The sequence below is a fragment of the Amblyomma maculatum genome, chromosome 5 (assembly GCF_055883805.1).
Source record: "Amblyomma maculatum isolate TAMU_Amacu chromosome 5, ASM5588380v1, whole genome shotgun sequence".
In the NCBI taxonomy this organism is placed as follows: domain Eukaryota; kingdom Metazoa; phylum Arthropoda; class Arachnida; order Ixodida; family Ixodidae; genus Amblyomma; species Amblyomma maculatum.
In genome coordinates, this window is record NC_139348.1 from 162,172,121 (window position 1) to 162,189,796 (window position 17,676).

At 48.6% G+C, this 17,676-nt stretch overlaps 1 protein-coding gene across 1 annotated transcript in view; it reads left to right on the top strand.

The window, feature by feature from the left end:
• The window catches only part of LOC146190161 (uncharacterized), a 195,215-nt gene that overhangs the window by 40,450 nt on the left and 137,089 nt on the right, over nt 1-17,676 (top strand). The window contains exon 13 of the mRNA XM_084605427.1: nt 9,136-9,231. Coding sequence (XP_084461553.1) covers nt 9,136-9,231 — 96 coding nt within the window. The remainder of the gene's footprint in view (nt 1-9,135; nt 9,232-17,676) is intronic.

A 17,676-nucleotide genomic window follows, 5' to 3' on the forward strand; every position in this document is an offset into this window, starting at 1 on the left:
TATTGCGATTAAAGCCATTTTGGATACCGGTACTTAAATTTAAGGTTGCTTTACGAGAATGGGAATGTAATTAACTTTTGTTGCCTCCATTCGAATAGGAAGCTGCTTTCCTCGAAAACAATAGTAAGAAAATAGCATACCTGAAATGCAGTTCGGCAGTTTCATGTGCTTACCGCTGGTAGCGAGGTCTCCGCATTTCAATATTTTAATTCATCCTGTATTCTTCGCCACTTCAGCCTACAACTCTTAAACCTTAGTCTATTTTCCTTCAGGCGAAAGGAACAAAACGTGCCATAAAAAAGACGAAGAAGCATGCAGCGCCGCTGGGAAGGAATGTGATGTTACGGGCGGAGCTCCTGTCTGCACTGGTGAGCAAATGGGTCCCGGTGATAAATTATGTCTGGTTTTTCAGTTGTTTTTTCTATAAGAGAAATGCTTGATGTACTAAAAATTTACAGTGACGGACTTGCTCTTATTTCGCTGCGTTATCTGCCTGCGAAATACTACTTCGGCTGCATTTTAGGGCCTCGGCCATATAAAACCGAGTGTTGTTTATTGTTACAACTGTTTCCGGGCTGGGCACATACGCAAACCTTGCCTTTTCGCTAATGTCGATGAAGGTGCCTCAAAAGGAAAGGTTACGTACTGATGCGGCCTCTGCAAATCGGATGACCACGATGTAACATCTCCAAGTTGTCCGCTCGTCTTCGGAACACTAAGCATTGGTCAATACAAGACATGACACCAGTGCAGACATCCAATCGCCTCGCTGCTCTCCATTGGGATGACGACAAGTGGCAATACCTTCCTGAGCTCGCTTCGAATGCACCTCCAGCTAAGACGAAGCCATGGTTCTCAAGGAATGCCGTCGACAACAGCCAATACAGAAGCAGTCTGAACTACCGGAGAACGATATGGCTGCAGTGGACGAGCAAATCACTCGTCTGTTAGCAGAGGTCTCCAAGCTCCAACAACACCGCGAAATTCTCGCTCGACATCGACGAGCTGCGGAATTAACCGCCAAATCTATCAATGGCGCAGCACCGCTGTCCTTTTCCCACGCAACAGTGTCATTTGCTGCCGCTTCCCAGTGTACAACAACGATCACAGATAACTCTCCAACATCGCTGCTCCGCTATATGATCAACCAGTTGTTCAACCTGACGTCCGTGACACTGCAGCGCTTGGACTAGTTCCCGAAAATGGCGAATACCGGTCGTCCTGGTGTGCTACAGTGGAACTGTAGAGACATTCCCACGAAGGTGGGTGAGCTCAAGACCCTACTACGAATTAACAAGATCTGGGTGTGGGCTATGTTCCTACTGAAAACAAACGCCTTGCCATCAATTCCGGGCTTCAGTGGCTACGTGTCTCCTTCAATGACCGGCCATAGCGTACAGACTCCTGCTTCCCAGGGAAAGGCGGCGGTATATGCTGATACACGGTATCCTCATGTAAGCCTTTCTCTCGAAACCTGGTGCACATCATATCATGAGGTAGTAGCAGTTGCTGTGAAATTTCCGAAAGGAACCGTTGTGATTGTTGCATCAGACCTGCTGAAAGCGTCCCTTCCCGTATTAATAGTGGCTGGTTATTATAGCGTCCATCGGCAATACCCCGGATGTCCGATTTTAGATGGAGGCGACTTCAACGTCCCTCACCCAGATTGGGGGTATCCCACTTCAAGTCATCGTGGTAGGCGTGTGCGGGATACCTTCACTGAAGCCCTGTTTATTCTGCTCAATCATCCTGGCACAGCAACACGGCCTGTGCCTCACATAAGTAGTGCTGCCTATGCTCCGGACTTGACGGGGTGGTCAGGCGTGTGAACTGCCTCGTGGCACATGGAGCCAGACTGCTGGGGAAGTGATCACCACCCTATCATCATCGGTCTCCATCCGTCACGTCTCTGTCCTTTACGCCACAAATGTTCTGTGATGAACTGGGACAGCTTTCGCTTATGTCTCGACAGTATGTCTTCAGATTCGTCGTCACTCCTTGTTGAGCGCATACAAAGTGCACTAAACAGCGCTACGACTACTACCTGGATTGATGTTGATCGACCGGCACCAGATCTCGGATTGCTTAGGTTGTGGGCTGCCCGCCGTCAAGCCGAGCTGGCTGCTACGCGAAACCCTACTTTGGCGCAGGCACGTACACAACTGCATTATCTTACTGCTAAGGTTCGACGAGAGAAACGCAATTTCTCGCTACGCCAGTGGCATGCATAGTGTCAATAATTTTCTGCTAAATCCTCGAATGCCTCACTCTGGGGAACGTTTAGTGCAATGTTTTGCAGCTAATTTGTCACCGGGTGATTTCGCCAAAGCAGCAGCACGCAAATATTTCCCAAGGTGTAATGCATTGTCTTCTTCAGCTGCTCATTTTAATTTGGCAGGTATCCCTGCAGATGCATACAAACTACCATCTGCGGCTGGCGCAGATGGAATTTCGAGTCCCCTTTCTATGCCAGAGCTACTGGCTGCAATTGATGAGGCGAAACGAAAAACAGCGCCTGGCCCAGACAAAATTCACTGCGAGGTGTAAAAAACCTTAGTGCCGTTGCACTCCCTCAACTACTAGACACTATAAGCAATGTATGGCTTCATGGTGGCGTACCCGAAAGCTGGAGCTCCGCTGTCGTGATCCCTATTCTCAAATCACGAAAGCCTCCAACAGACCTCGCCAACTTGCGACCAATCTCCTTAACATAAAAACTGTACAAATTTGAAAAGAAAATGCTGGCTACACGACTTACTTACGGCTGGAACTACACGGTTTTTATCACCGCGCTCAAATAGGATTTCGTACATACATTCGTACGCAGGACGAGTTGGTGGTATTGGCATCAGCAGTTATTTTATCTACTCGCAGCGCAGTGTGCGTATCATATTAGCAATGGACGTTGAAAAAGCATACGACAACATCAGTCATGCTGTAATCCTGAACGCCATTGACATGCTCCATCTCCTTTAGAGAGTATGCAGTTTTGTCGCATCATTTTTGGATGGAAGAAAATTTGCAACAGGCCTCAGTGGTGACGCAGTTGGTTCATTCGTTTCACTACGCGGCGTGCCCCAGGGATTAGTATTGTCCCCGACGTTAATGTTGCTTTAATTCCACTGGCGTGGCCTTACATGACATCCCTGAAATAAAGATTTTGCAATACCCTGATGATATCACGGTATGGAGCACTCACCAAGATCTGCTCACTCAGAACATACATGTCTGTCGCCAACCGCTGGGGACCCCGTAAACTTACTGCAAATCCAATTCGTCTCTATCAGGCACCCCACTACAAGAAAGTCTGAGCGTAAAAATTCTGGGCTTAACGATTCACCAATCAATATCAGCGACTGCTTGGTTTTCTCAGGAAAAAAAAAAGCAAGCTATTCAAACTATAGGTATGATTAGAACTGCTCCTAAAACAGGTGGCGCTGGGTCGAGTGTTGCAAGCCAGTTAGTGAGGGCGGTTCTGAAGACGTGAACCGAGAAGCTATGAGAACTATTACATGCCTTCCAGGAATCACTCCGGTCGTAGCATTACAATTGAATGCCATGATGAGATGATGCAGCAGCGCCGTGATGCTTGCAGACTTAAGGCTTCTTTATCACGTTCCACGGAAGCACTGAGGGCGTATGCAACTTCACACATTATTCTTCAGACACCTACGCCAGTTCTCCCTCCCTAGAAGTTTGTACAGTTAGGCGAAAACAAGCCAACTGATAACCGCAGATCAACGTCTGGCGATTCGGCATCATCCCTTCGCCAGAAATTTGAAGCGCAAGGTGCTCACCTGCCTCAAGGGTTGTTACGTTTGGGTCGCGAGTGCCGGGGTAGCGTACCGCTGCCAGCAGTTATTACGTGCGGCGCGCGGCCCCTCGGTAGCGTTGGCCTTGCGGCTCCGTGGACGGCGGACGGCATCAAAGGTGCCAGCAAAGACGAGGCGTCTTCTAACGAAACAACCTTTACTGCAACATCATGAAGAAACGGGCAGTGAAGCTGACCCGGAGAGATTACAGACACTCTCACACAGCTGGTGTCTAGCGTCGTGCCAACGGCGCGTCAAAGTAGTCTCTGTCCCAGCGGAGTCGGCCGCTGCTTTTTATAGGTTTTCCCGTTCACAGGGAAAGGGTAAACCCTCACAGGAAAGGGAGAGCCAAACATGTTGGTTCACGACGAATGACTCAATCGCAGATGTTCCGACCTCATCTCCTCCACCTCCTGCAGACACAGGAGAGAGCGACGCACTTTCCCTTGAGCTCCAGGCTTGGCCAGCTTTTGCACACACATGCACGCACACACATTTGGCGCGTGGCAGGAACGCGTTGAGACCTGTCGGCGGGAGGAAGCGTTGCGCGGCCGATGAACGGCGTCGAAATGGCCGATCCGCCCGCGGTTCTGCCTGTTGCTATGCGGTGGCCGCGTCAGCTGTCCCACTTCTCGGTGGAGAAACGTAACAGACTGCCCCGCCGGGGAAGGGAGATCCCGAAGGGCAGGGGACTGCATCCGCTGTCCGGAGGGATCGGGATATTGCTGCTAGCCGGGGTCGTCCGACTGCTTCTCTTGAGTTAGTCAGCCTGAAGAATTCCTTGGTAAGTCCGGGTTTCCAAGGCACTCTGCAACTTGTCTTCAGGAGAGATTTCTGACAACCTACAGCATCACAACCCCGCTAAAAACTCAACCGGTCAGCCAGCAAGCACGGCACAAACTTCACCAAGTTTTGCCAGACTATTTCCCTCTTATGCCCCCATCTACATTAAAGGGCAGCTTAGCAGCACTTGGAACGCGTCCACAAATTTGAAAATCGCATTTTCAAAACAGCACTGCTAACAAAAATAATACAATGCAATCTGTTCAAAATCCTATGCCAGGAAGAAAAACACCAACAAGTGAAAACTGAGGCTTCTTCTCACGTTATGGGCTTCGACTTAAGCCCTCGGCATTACTGTTGAGATCACCCTTTTCACTAAAGCTTCGGCTGTCCGTTTCCCGGAACAACCGTACCTTCCTGTGTCTGTGCAAAGAAACACATGAGCATAAGTCACTCACTTTCCTAAACAACCTATCCCTCTCCTTACGTGTGGCGCACCAGTCACGCATTTTCTCGGCACGGGCGCATTTGTGCCTTTGGGATAGTCGCCTTCTCTTTCGCGATAGCTTCAACTTTCTCGCTTCTTTCTCGCGCCTGCCTTTCCGTTTTTCTCTACGGCAGCACTGAAACACGTGGTTTGTGCTTTCTTTTCGCAATCTTTGGAGTTTGCTCTCCTTACGATGGCAGCATTCTTCCTCGCGCCTGCCCTTTCGCGTTTTTCGTCGGCAGCGCTGGAATACTAGCCTTCTGCTTTCTTTTTGCAATCGTTTGAGTTTGCTCTCCTTACGATGGCAGCATTCTTTCTCGCGTCTGCCTTTCCGCGTTTTTCGGTGGCAGCCCTTGAATACTCTAGTCCTACTTTCTTTCGGAGCGAGCTCCGGCAGGCTAGCGGTCAATGTTCTAGCAGTAACCGGAGCTAGTAGGACATGGTTGTCGTCGAAGTGGTCAAAGTGCGGCGCCGCGTCTGCATTGCGGCCAGCAGCGCATGACTCACTTTCCGTCAAGTCCGAACGACAACTGCTCAGGCCAGCACTCAAGCTAGGCATTTCCTCTGGCAGCGCAGCGGCTGCATCGCATGACTCACTTTCAGTCAAATCCGAACAACAACAACCGCTCATGCCAGCCCTCAAGCTAGGCATTTCCTCTGGCGGCTCGCCACTCACGTTACACGGGTCCTCCGATGAGCCGCATCGCTCAGCGCTAACCGGCGCACGATCAAGCTCATTCGACAGCTGGGGCGCTTCGGATTGCGTGAGGGTCATGTGTGCTACGTCCGCGTTCGCACTGGGATTGCTTTCGCGAATACAACCTAGCGTGGTATAGGGGCACGAACGATTCTGACTCTGCTCTGTTCGCTCGCTGTCGCCTTCGCAAGTCTCGCTCTCTACAGCGGACGCGCACTCCTCGTCGGTCTGCCCTGGCTGATCACAACTCGCGGGCTGCGCAGCTTCCTTGATCGGCACTTCGTTTTTCTGCGTGCCCTGCTCTACGACACAGCTGATTTCGGAAACCGAAATTCTGTCATTTCCTAGCTGGTTTCCTTCTCCGCCACGCTCTACACAAGCTTCTGCTTTCGACTCGAGAGGCGGTTCAGTTATTGCCAGTTCCCCACACTCGTTTGATGGAACTTCTCCTACAGCTACTTGGGTCGGCGCGCAGTTCACCTCGCTTAACGGCGTCACTTCGGACTTCTCGCCGATTAAGCCTGTGCTAACCGTCTCAGCTAGTGGCTCGACCAAGGTAACAGGATACTCTTCTGTTCCAGGCTCGGTCGGCTCGCTACTGCGGTCACATTGCTCGGCCGCTTCCCCAAGCTGTTTCTCACACAAGTTCGATTTTCTCCGGAACTTCAGCACTGTCTAGCCATTCGCTTACAGCGGCTTTCAACTGATAGGCCAAATCAAAGTATGCCTCGTTACAATGTTTCTCGCTCTCATATCTCTTCCGAAGATCCTGAGGCGTTATCTGATATCGTATCAGCAATGACTCTTTTAGTTCATCGTAATTTTTCAAGCGGTCGCCAACCAATCGCTTGATTTCTTCCGACGCTTCAGCGGAAAGAAGAGCTACCAACTTCTGCGCCCAACTATCTCGCTCGAAGCGTTTACTTCTGCAGACATTCTCGAAGTCTGCCAAATACTCGGCCACATCCTCGGCAATGAGGAACGGTGACGGACCATCTCGCGGTATTGAACCGTTACACTGAATGGCATTGCAAGCTTTAATCCTTTCCACGCTCATTCTATGTGCTGAAATCTCCAGCTGCATCAGTTTCCTACGTTCACGTTCACGCTCCTCTTTCTCTAGCCTTTCCTTACGTTCTTCAATGATCTCAAGGCATTCCAAAAGCTCCTCATCTTCAGCTTTCAACTCAAGAATAGCCTTTAACACTTCTGGTTTTCTGAGTTTGTCTGACAAATCCAGACCCAACTCCTCCGCAAGCTCCAGCAATTTCGGTTTGCGCAACGACTTCAAATCCAAATTCATGGCTGTTCCGAGTGCTGCCTTCTCTACTGCCCACTATTGCCTTGCTGCAATTAACCCAGCAACAACGACAACACAATTACCAGCTCTGTTCTCTACTTAACAAAAGCCTGGCAAAACTCAGTAGAAGAAAGTCCCGCACTCACCAAACCTCGCAGCGAAGAATCCAACGCAGTCGTTCCGCTGCAGGCAACCAGTCATCACACAGGGCTCGTTGCACTGCTCCCGCCTTTCCGCTGAGCTGCTTTGATTCACGGGTCACGCCTTGGACATCGCTCTTCCCATCAGATGTTGCACCTCGGTCAGGCCTGGCTCGTTTCACCGACCACGGTCACTGCTTGGTCGTCCTCGTCTCTCCGCTTTCCGCTGTTCACCAGTTGTTGGACGACGGTATCGCCTGGCTCGTCCCTCCAACCACGGTTACGGCTTGGTCGTCGTCGTCCCACCGCTGTTCACCAATTGTTACGTTCGGCGCGCGAGTGCCGGGGTAGCGTACCGCTGCCAGCAGTTATTACGTGCGGCGCGCGGCCCCTCGGTAGCGTTGGCCTTGCGGCTCCGTGGACGGCGGACGGCATCAAAGGTGCCAGCAAAGACGAGGCGTCTTCTAACGAAACAACCTTTACTGCAACATCATGAAGAAACGGGCAGTGAAGCTGACCCGGAGAGATTACAGACACTCTCACACAGCTGGTGTCTAGCGTCGTGCCAACGGCGCGTCAAAGTAGTCTCTGTCCCAGCGGAGTCGGCCGCTGCTTTTTATAGGTTTTCCCGTTCACAGGGAAAGGGTAAACCCTCACAGGAAAGGGAGAGCCAAACATGTTGGTTCACGACGAATGACTCAATCGCAGATGTTCCGACCTCATCTCCTCCACCTCCTGCAGACACAGGAGAGGGCGACGCACTTTCTCTTGAGCTCCAGGCTTGGCCAGCTTTTGCACACACACGCACGCACACACATTTGGCGCGTGGCAGGAACGCGTTGAGACCTGTCGGCGGGAGGAAGCGTTGCGCGGCCGATGAACGGCGTCGAAATGGCCGATCCGCTCGCGGTTCTGCCTGTTGCTATGCGGTGGCCGCGTCAGCTGTCCCACTTCTCGGTGGAGAAACGTAACAGGGTCCATTGTAGCATACGTGGATGCAAGCATACAAGGCTGTGAAGCAAAAACAGCAATCTACTGTCCTTGGAGACCTGGATCAGACCTCTGCGTTTCAACTTTCGGAACAACCTACATCTTTCTGCGCTGAGCTCGTGGCAGTTCAAGAAGCACTCTGCTCCGTGGCCACCATTACTATGCTCCCTATGGTCCACGTTGTCAGCCGCACTGACGCACTTCAAGTGGTAAGTCAGCAGCTTGCGGCGCACATCCCGCAGTCAGTACGTATTGAGTGGGTCCTACGGGACCTTCTGCGTTCCCAAAGTCAAGCCAATTTAGCGACCCGCTTCGTGTCCCAAGACTCATCATTACCACGGCTCCTCGAAGTAGACGACACTACCCTTCTTTTATCAAGAAAGAAACACCTCCGTCGCCGCACACGTGCTCTTATCCCTCAGTGTGCGGTATCCCTCCACCGCGGTCTCACCCGTGCAGAGGAGGTTGCGCTTAGGAGGATCCAGGTCGGGGTTGCCCTCACACCAGCTGTCATTCGGACGTGGTCTCACTTCCGACACTTATACCTCCGGCCAGGGTGTCCGATACATAAAGACGAAAATGTTGAAGCCAACATTCGTCACTTGCTGTGAGTCTGCCCAGCTCTGAAACCGACACGAATCCGGCACTTGACGATAGCTGGCCTTTCAGCAAACAATCCTGCCTCGTATCTCGCTTGGACGCAAGGACTACATCATCGTTCACTCCTGGACTTCATAAAATCAGCCAACCTTTTTCCATGCAATTACTCATTTCCTCATTGATCATTTCTTGTCCTATTGATGCCCTGAGGCAATATATATCGTTTAAAAAAAGCGTTTTGCTTCTTCATTTCGTCTGGAGACTGTTCAGAAGCTGGTCAGAGACATGTACAGATACCTATGAAACCCATTCTTACTCTCTGACAGAAAAAGACAGGCAAAGTTGCGACGAAGAAGAAAAGATAGTGTGCCATTCAATCTTGAAAGAGTGCGATTTCACCGCTGGCGCTGCACGGTGCACTGGTAAGTACAACAATCAATATCAAACTTTCAAAGTGGCCATTAATGTTTGTGTAATATTACTCACTTTTTTGGACAAAAGGAATGCCTGAAGGGATGCCCGCACCGCTACTGCTGAATATTGCTTTTGTGTGCGTTTCTTTTCCAATTTTCGCCAATCGCCAATCGCAGCTTTTAGAACAATTGCAAAGCAGAACGTTTCTCGCATGATACTGCACAAGAGATAACGTAATTATACTAGAATTAGCGTGAGAGTGCTCTCAAATGAAAAGATGAGTGCCTGAGCTAATTTCCTTGTTTTGATGTAGGCGCGTCCATAATTGACTGTATTCTACTTTCAAAAAGGAGTAATGCTCGTTCAGGGCGGTGGTAGTTTTCAGAAACCGGCCAAGCTTCTTTCCTAAATTAAAGGAATATAATTTAGGGGTGGTGTTGCTTACGCATCTTCTCTCTGTCTTTTTTTTGTCTTTCTAATGGAAGCATGAGAACAAAAGATAGCGATGGAATAATTTCAGCCAAAGCGATAGAAAGGTCAGCGATGTGTCTGTGCTAGCTTACGTCACCGTCGGGTGAACCGCTCTCAACAGCACATATTTGGCGACTCACCATTACTTACGTTGCGAGCCTATGTCTAAACACCGGTCGGTGTTTGACGGCAATCATTTCAACGCTGGTAAATTTCACAGACTCATTTATTCTGTAAAGTGTGCTAGCAATAACGCAAACTCTTTAATCTGCATGGCTAGAAGTGTTGGGGCCCAAGGAAGCATTGATAAAGGACATCCGGATGTGCGCTTCTTGAGTGGTAGTTTACTAGAGACTTTTAATTTAGTGCTGCCGCTTACCGCTACCGCGTGAGCGTGCATACGCATGCTCAGATCACCCCGATGGCGACAGATGGCACCACGTTCCGGTCAAATGGATAAGAAACAGAGTGTAGAATTATACCGAAAGTGGAAAAGAGAAATTAGGAAGGAAGCTTGCTTTGATAACTCAAGAGGCAGTGCCCTACTTTTTGAAGCTAGATCAGGGTGCCTTAGGACACTCAGCTACAAAAAAAAAATTTAACAATGAAGATGACGCATGTGCTGTATGTGGTAGCTCCCATATTATACTCAAATGTAATGGTATCCATCCGGAAGTTGATGCAGGCGTAGTCACTCTTCCTGAAGATCTGGGGTTTAGAGATACGAGTGGCCGGGTGAATAAACCTGCGGTGGAAGCTAGCAAAAAATTACTGGAAGATTGGTAGCTTAAAATCCGAAAAGTGACATAATGTTAGTACTGTAAAAATAAAAATTCAATAAATAGAGTGATGGTATAGTTAACCAATCTAAAACAATTAAGATATATGGAGAAAAATGAGCGTGATAGCTACTGCTACCACCCCGTTTCAAAGGGGACGCTCCTATATTCCATCCGTCCATCCGTCCGTCCGTCCGTCCTTCCTTCCTTCCTTCCTTCTTTCCTTCCGTCCTTCCTTCCTTCCTTCCTTCCTTCCGTCCTTCCTTCCTTCCTTCCTTCCGTCCTTCCGTCCTTCGGTCCTTCCGTCCTTCCTTCCGTCCTTCCTTCCTCCGTCCTTCCGTCCTTCCTTCCGTCCTTCCTTCCATCCGTCCTTCCTTCCTTCCTTCCTTCCGTCCTTCCTTCCTTCCTTCCTTCCTTCCGTCCTTCCGTCCTCCCTTCCGTCCTTCCTTCCGTCCTTCCGTCCTTCCTTCCTTCCTTCCTTCCTTCCTTCCTTCCTTCCTTCCTTCCTTCCTTCCTTCCTTCCTTCCTTCCTTCCTTCCTTCCTTCCTTCCTTCCGTCCTTCCTTCCTTCCTTCCTTCCGTCCGTCCGTCCGTCCGTCCGTCCGTCCGTCCATGTCGGCAGGCGCCACATGGGGGACCAATCAGTGCGTGCTGTGCCGACGGTGCACGGTAGCGGCAGACGGCCGCGGTAAGCGGCAGCGCTAAAATAAAAGTCTCTATTGACAGCATGTTTATGCCAAGTGTTACGAAGGGTTTGTTCTAACGTCAATAAAATACTGTCTACTGATGATGCTAGAAAGGTATAAAATAAACCTCTAACGATGTCACGCGAACTTCGTTTTTGAAGGAAAATTTTTCGTCGTTCGACGGCCGTATTCCGGGCATCCACTTTCAGTCGCTCTATGCATCAAGCCAGCCATGACCGCGAGCAGGGCGTGTCTAAATTGGTAAAATGGGGCCAGTAACGGTGCCTAATTTATTCCATTGAGTGGCAGCAAAACAAAAAGGGCACAATCCACGTTCGAGAATTTCAGTAAATGCAGGACCTCGATTTTGTCTATGATTTTCATTAGCTAGTTATTTTGTTGAGCTCGATTCCTAGCACTGCGGAAGAACGGTGGTCACAGCTTCTATATTCCAGGTCAAGCAGCTATTTTTTCTAGTTTCGATGTTGCTTCGAAGTCTGTAGAACATTTTTTGTGGCTTTATGAATATATAACGGGAGGGGGGGGGGGTTATAACTAATATATAAGTGAGATTTACTTGAAAGAAAACACCTCGTACTTCAGCAAAATACATAAGAAGTATTTATTTTCTTTACTGTGGGGGGCCTATGGTGCTTCTAATCTATTTACTTCAAAGGAAGTGGCCATCTTGATCCTAGGGCATGTACAAAATAAAGTTGGATGCTAGAAACCGTACAAAAAATTCTAGATCTGAGCTCAGCGGCATAGACCATCAACCAATCAATCAATCAATCATAGTACCAATCACTACACATATTTAACCGCCAAATACAACCAGATCCACCGCGATCAAACCGAGATAACTGCGTTCTGCTACTGCACATATTTAAGCGCTAAATACAAATGTGTTTGGCGCTTAAATCTCTACAGTAGCAGAACGCTGTAAATCTGGTCCGAGAGTGAAGACGGCAATATGTGCTCTATATCCCTTGCTCTTTCCAAGGGCAGTGACGTAGAACAGTCCGTTAGCGCCTGTAGCGAGGCATGGCTTCCCGAGCGATGCGGCCACGCGCTCAAATTTAGGCTTTCACGAGCAGGTGTCTGCGGAGTCGTGCTATAGGACTGGGATGCACGCGAAGGGCAGTTGAGTAACTACCACGATGTCAAGTTGCGGCGATCGATGCCTTAGTGGCCTAATGTCCACCACGCCAGTGTGCTACTTTTTCTTATTTGCTTTATTATTATGTTCTCATCACGTGCTGCTTTACACTTTAATGACGGCAGGCTGGCTTCAGCACTACGCAGTAATGTTCATACGAAGCACTAATGGGTGCGTTATCTTTCCTTCAGAGTATGCATATGAGATGATGCTGAGAAGTTCTTGGCTTTGCACAAAGAGAATACAATGGGAATTTTCCAAGCTTCTCTATAATCACTATTCATAAGAAAGCAGATGCTAAGAATTTTAAAAATTACAGGCTAGTTTGCTTAATATATATTCTTTACGTACAACGTATTTACCAAGATAATAGCTAATACAGTCCAGTCAGGGCAACCTTATACTTCAAACAACCAAATGTATCAAACACGTTTTAGAAAAGATACTCTACCATTGATCATATGTATACTATAAACCACGTGATAGAACTCTGCTCGGAGTGTAGCTAGCCTCTATACTTTGCATTTATTTATTACGAGAAAGTATTTAAATAAGTCAAGCCTTCAGGTGCCATGCAGGCATTGCGAAATCATGGTGTAGATGAGTCATATATGAAGGTACTGGAAGCTATTTGTAGTGACTGTCCAGCAACCATACTTCTCCATAAATAAAGTAACACAATTATCGTAAAGAAAGGTGTTAGCCAAGGAGACGCCCTCCCCTGAACAATTCAGAGCTTACTTAGAGGAAGTGCTCAGAAACTTGGATAGGGAGCGGTTGGTGATAAGGGTTGATGGCGAACCTTAGTAATCTGCGACTTGCTGATGACATTGCCTTACCAGGTAACTCGGGGGACGAACTGCAGATTATGATTAGGAAGCGCAGGCCTAGAATTAATGTGCGGAACAAAAAGGTAATGTTCAAAAGCCTCAGTTAGGAATAGCAGTTTACAAAAACATGTGAGCCACTGGAAGATGTAGATGAATATATCTGCTTAGGACAGGTAGTAACTGCAGATCCGGACCATGCAAGGGAAATAACTAGGAGAATAGATTAGATTATGACTAGCAGCTTATCGGATAGCCCAAGAGGAAACTATGTAACAGTTGTATATTACCGGTATTCAGCTATGGGGTTGAAACGGGGAGGCTAATGAAGAGGGTTTTATTTGAGTTCAGGTCAACGCAGAGAGCTATGGAAATGAAAATGGTAGGTGTAACGTTCAGACATAGGAAGCATGCAGAGTGGATCACAGAAATACCTCGAATTCATAACATCAAGTCGAAATCAAGAAGAATAAATGAGCGTTAGCAGCACATGTAGAGCGGAGAGAGGACAACCGATGGTCTCTAAGAGTAACCAATTGGATTCCAAGGAAAGGAAAGCTTAGCAGAGGCCGGCAGAACGTCAGGCGAACAAATGATGTTAAGAACTTTACAGGGGTCAAGTGGATGCAGCTAATACAGGACTTGGTTGAATGGAGGAGTATTTAAAAGGACTTCGCCCTGCAGTGGGTACAGTCTGCTGACGATGATGATGAGGATACATTCATAGTATTCCGACGCTGATGCATCAAATACATTGCTGTTTCAACTATCCTGGCCTATTTACAAAACCTCGTCTCTGACAAGTCGTCACGTCGACCCTCAACAGCATGCTTAATAGTGGCAGTATTGTCAAATTACGCCCTTAATGAGCTCATTCAAGTTAGAAAACTGAAGATGCTCAGAACTGGTCAGTTCAGATTAGTAGTGATAATTGTGACGGGTTGGAAACAGTAGGACTTCAGTATGGCAGCCACCAGATTCGAGCGCAAGCGAATGTGCCTTTGCCTGCAACAGAGAAATCAATGATCCTCGTTAGGTCAGCTTTCCTGGCATTCCTTCTTTATAGTCTTCTTTCATTGTTAGAGGAGGCTGGCGTAATACTCTCTGATCACACTATGGACAGAATGTTGTAACTGATTCACTTCGATTAGGCTGTTGTAGTTTTAAGTAACTTCGTTTATTTACAACTAACAATTATTGAACCAAGTACAACTTCTTTAAGAGGGGAGCAAGAGCTCGGAAAGAGGCCTGCTCATCGATGGGGCTCCCCGTTCGTGCTGCCCGCATTCCATTTCTCTCCGGTAGGAGGTCGCCAACAAGCATAAGGGCATGCGCGAATCTAACCTTTTGCGCCTCGTACCAGCCTTCGTTTGTACAGCCGCCTTGATTTTTAACAATATAGCGCGAGCGTCGACCAAACTGCTACTCAGCGCCTTATAACGGCTATAAGCGTGCAACACGGCGAGAGTTCGCGCACGCGCACGAAGAGAGAGCGTCTTCTGCTACGCTGTTCGGATCACAAAAACACACGCCCTCCCCAATATCTGTTTGCGACGTTCCACATTTTTGCGCATGCATGAACTCTCGCCGTGTTGCACGCTTATCGTCGTTATAAGGCGCTGACCAGCAGTTTGGTCGATGCTCGCGCTATATTGTTAAAAATCAGGGCGGCTGTACGCGCATTGCCTATGTAGCCCCTTACCTTCGCCTCAAGCGAACAGATCGGGAACGACTGGATGCATCACTGCGCAAGGCATACAAGACAGCATTGGGTCTAGCCATGTCCACTTCCACCACCAAACTGATGACCCTCGGGATCTTCAACACAGTCGACGAGCTGATTGAAGCGACTCTAACTTCCCAATATGAGCGCCTCTCGCTGACACATGCGGGCCGTGCAGTACTGAACCAGGTAGGAATCACTCCTCTGAGGGCGACTTCTACGTATATGGACCTCACGCCTGAGCAGAGACTCAGTCTTCGTATATCTCCGCTTCCCAAACGTATGTATGCATCCAGAGTATCATACAGAGCGCAGAGCCGACCGAGCCCGGCAACTCCACAAACGTTTTACCGGTCGCCCCGACGTTACGTACACAGATGCCTCCCACCACCCCCGTCGCCCCGCTATGGTTGCGGTTGCATTGGCACCGCACCGAAATTGGCACAACGCCTGCAGCGTCCTCAACGCCACAACTGTTACCACCGCGGAAGAGGTTGCCACCGCGTTAGCTCTGACCGGCCCCTCCACCAAAGTAGTCGTTAGCGATTCCCAACGGGCAATTAGTAACTTCGATGCAGGTCGTATATCCCGACAGGCACACACTATCCTCCGATCTCTCCCCTTACCGTCTACACCTCGTCTTCTCATATGGACCCCAGCTCATGAGGCGCTCAGCGGTAACGCACAGGCGCATGCTCTAGCCCGAGAACTCAGCTACCGGGCGAATCACCCTACTCAGCCTGCCGCTTCCTGTGACACTCCCCAAGGCACTCATTCACGCCTTGTTACATACACGGACATCCTCCAGCATTATCGGCTCGAACGGTGTCTATACCCCCCTGCACACCGGGAACTATCCCGGCGCGAGGCCGTCCATTGGCGCAAAATACAAACAGGAACCTTTCCCAACCCATGGCTATATAGCAAAATTTTCCCAAATCTTATTGCACCTAGTTGCAAACACTGCTCACAACCGGCCACATCCATTCACATGGTGTGGACATGTATACGACACAACGCAGACAATACAGCTACAGTGGATGCGTGGGAGTCCCTCTTGCGTACCACCGAGCTCGCCCAACAGCGCCAGCTCATTTTGAGCGCATTGGAGGCCGCAGAGTCCCAAGGGATCCCTGCTGACCTTCTCTAAGCAGTGCAACCAGTCTTTCGGCTGGTTCCCCTTCTTTGGGAGTAAATAAAGAGTTTATCATCATCTCCTGTCGGAGGGGGTCCGCGGTCCGCTTGTCCCGGCGTTGGCCCCTCTCCCATGGCATCCCGCAGAGGGTGGCCCCGGGAGGAGCTGTCGCCGGCCATAAATTACTGAAAGGCGCCTGTTTAGTGTCAGGCAAACACTTTTACACAAAGGGAGAGTACACATTTCGAGGACTACACATTTGGTAGACAGTGAGGACTTGTTTTATTCCGTCCCACATGCTGAGCTGCTGGCCTCTGTGCAATCGTGTATAGAAGGTAGAGGTGAAACGGCCTACGGGGTGTCGCCAGTATGTGTCTAGAAAACTTGAATTTGTTGGAGCCGTATCTGAAGGTCACTTTTATCGTTTTTAATCAAGAACCTTGTTTACAGCGGAAAGGCATATGTATTGGTTGCTGTGTCGTCCCTATCTTATGCAACATTTTTTTAGCTTCTTTGGACAAGAAACTTACCTAGTTTTCTTTAGCAGAACCTGTTCTTAATATTTTTAGATATGTAGATGATTATCTTATCCTTTTATCCACTGGTTTTCGCAATTCTTTTGAACCGATTGTGTCCAGTATTTTAACTGAGGTCGTGGCCTAGTTTTTACGCATGAGCTCCCAAGTGAGAGAAAAGTGCAGTTTTTAAGGCGAAAGCCTTTATTACCTCATCGTTGTCGTCAGCAAAAGTGTCACACCTTTTCTGCGGCTCTGATTGGTCGAGACGGGATGACGTCATGGAGGTCTCGACAAATCACAGAGCACCACCACAGTATGCGTGAATGCGTGCCTTACATGGCCATATGTCAATCAATGATTGATTACTGATGAATATATAATTAATTAATAATGACTAATTACTAAGTAATTGCTAGTTAATATTTAATTACCAAAAATAATTTATTCGTGATCAATAATTATTAATTTCAATTTTTTACTAACTACTAGTTAGTACTTAATTATTTACTAACTACTAGTTAGTACTTAATTGTTTAATAACTACTAATTATTCACAGTCGCGTAGTTAATTAATTACCAATACCGCGCACCCGGTAAAATCAACCACACAACAGCAGAATGCAGCACTCAGGCTTTCACCTTTCAGCACTTTAGTCGCCAGTGCCCTCGAATTTTCAGACTTAAGACTAGCATTCTGGGAGGACCATTTATACTGGGGCTACTTTCCTCGAACTAGCAAGGAGCTGTTGCCTTTCAATACAGCGCGCACTAAAACTGTGAAGTGTGCATTCGCATGAATTCTCGCTCTCACAGTCTTGTCCGCGCCAAATGCAAACTAGCCTAGAAAATCATGTTGGCCGCCTTTTGGCTTCTCCTCGGTGGTATTGACATGCCGTCACCGAAACCCTCCTCCAAAAAACAAAACGCTGCACCAGACCTACGGATCCTGAAGCACGCGGTGCCCCGCGGTAAAACCTGAAGTTATGCCCTATGTCACACAATCTGAAGAAGGTGGCTAACAGACACAGGGTATCGCTGGTTTTTTCAGCTCCTAACAAATACCCCGGATTTTTGGCGCCCAGGGTGCACTATAAAGCATAAGCGTACTTTCATCTACTGTTTGGAAGGAGTGGTGTACCCCTGACCCGTGGAATGT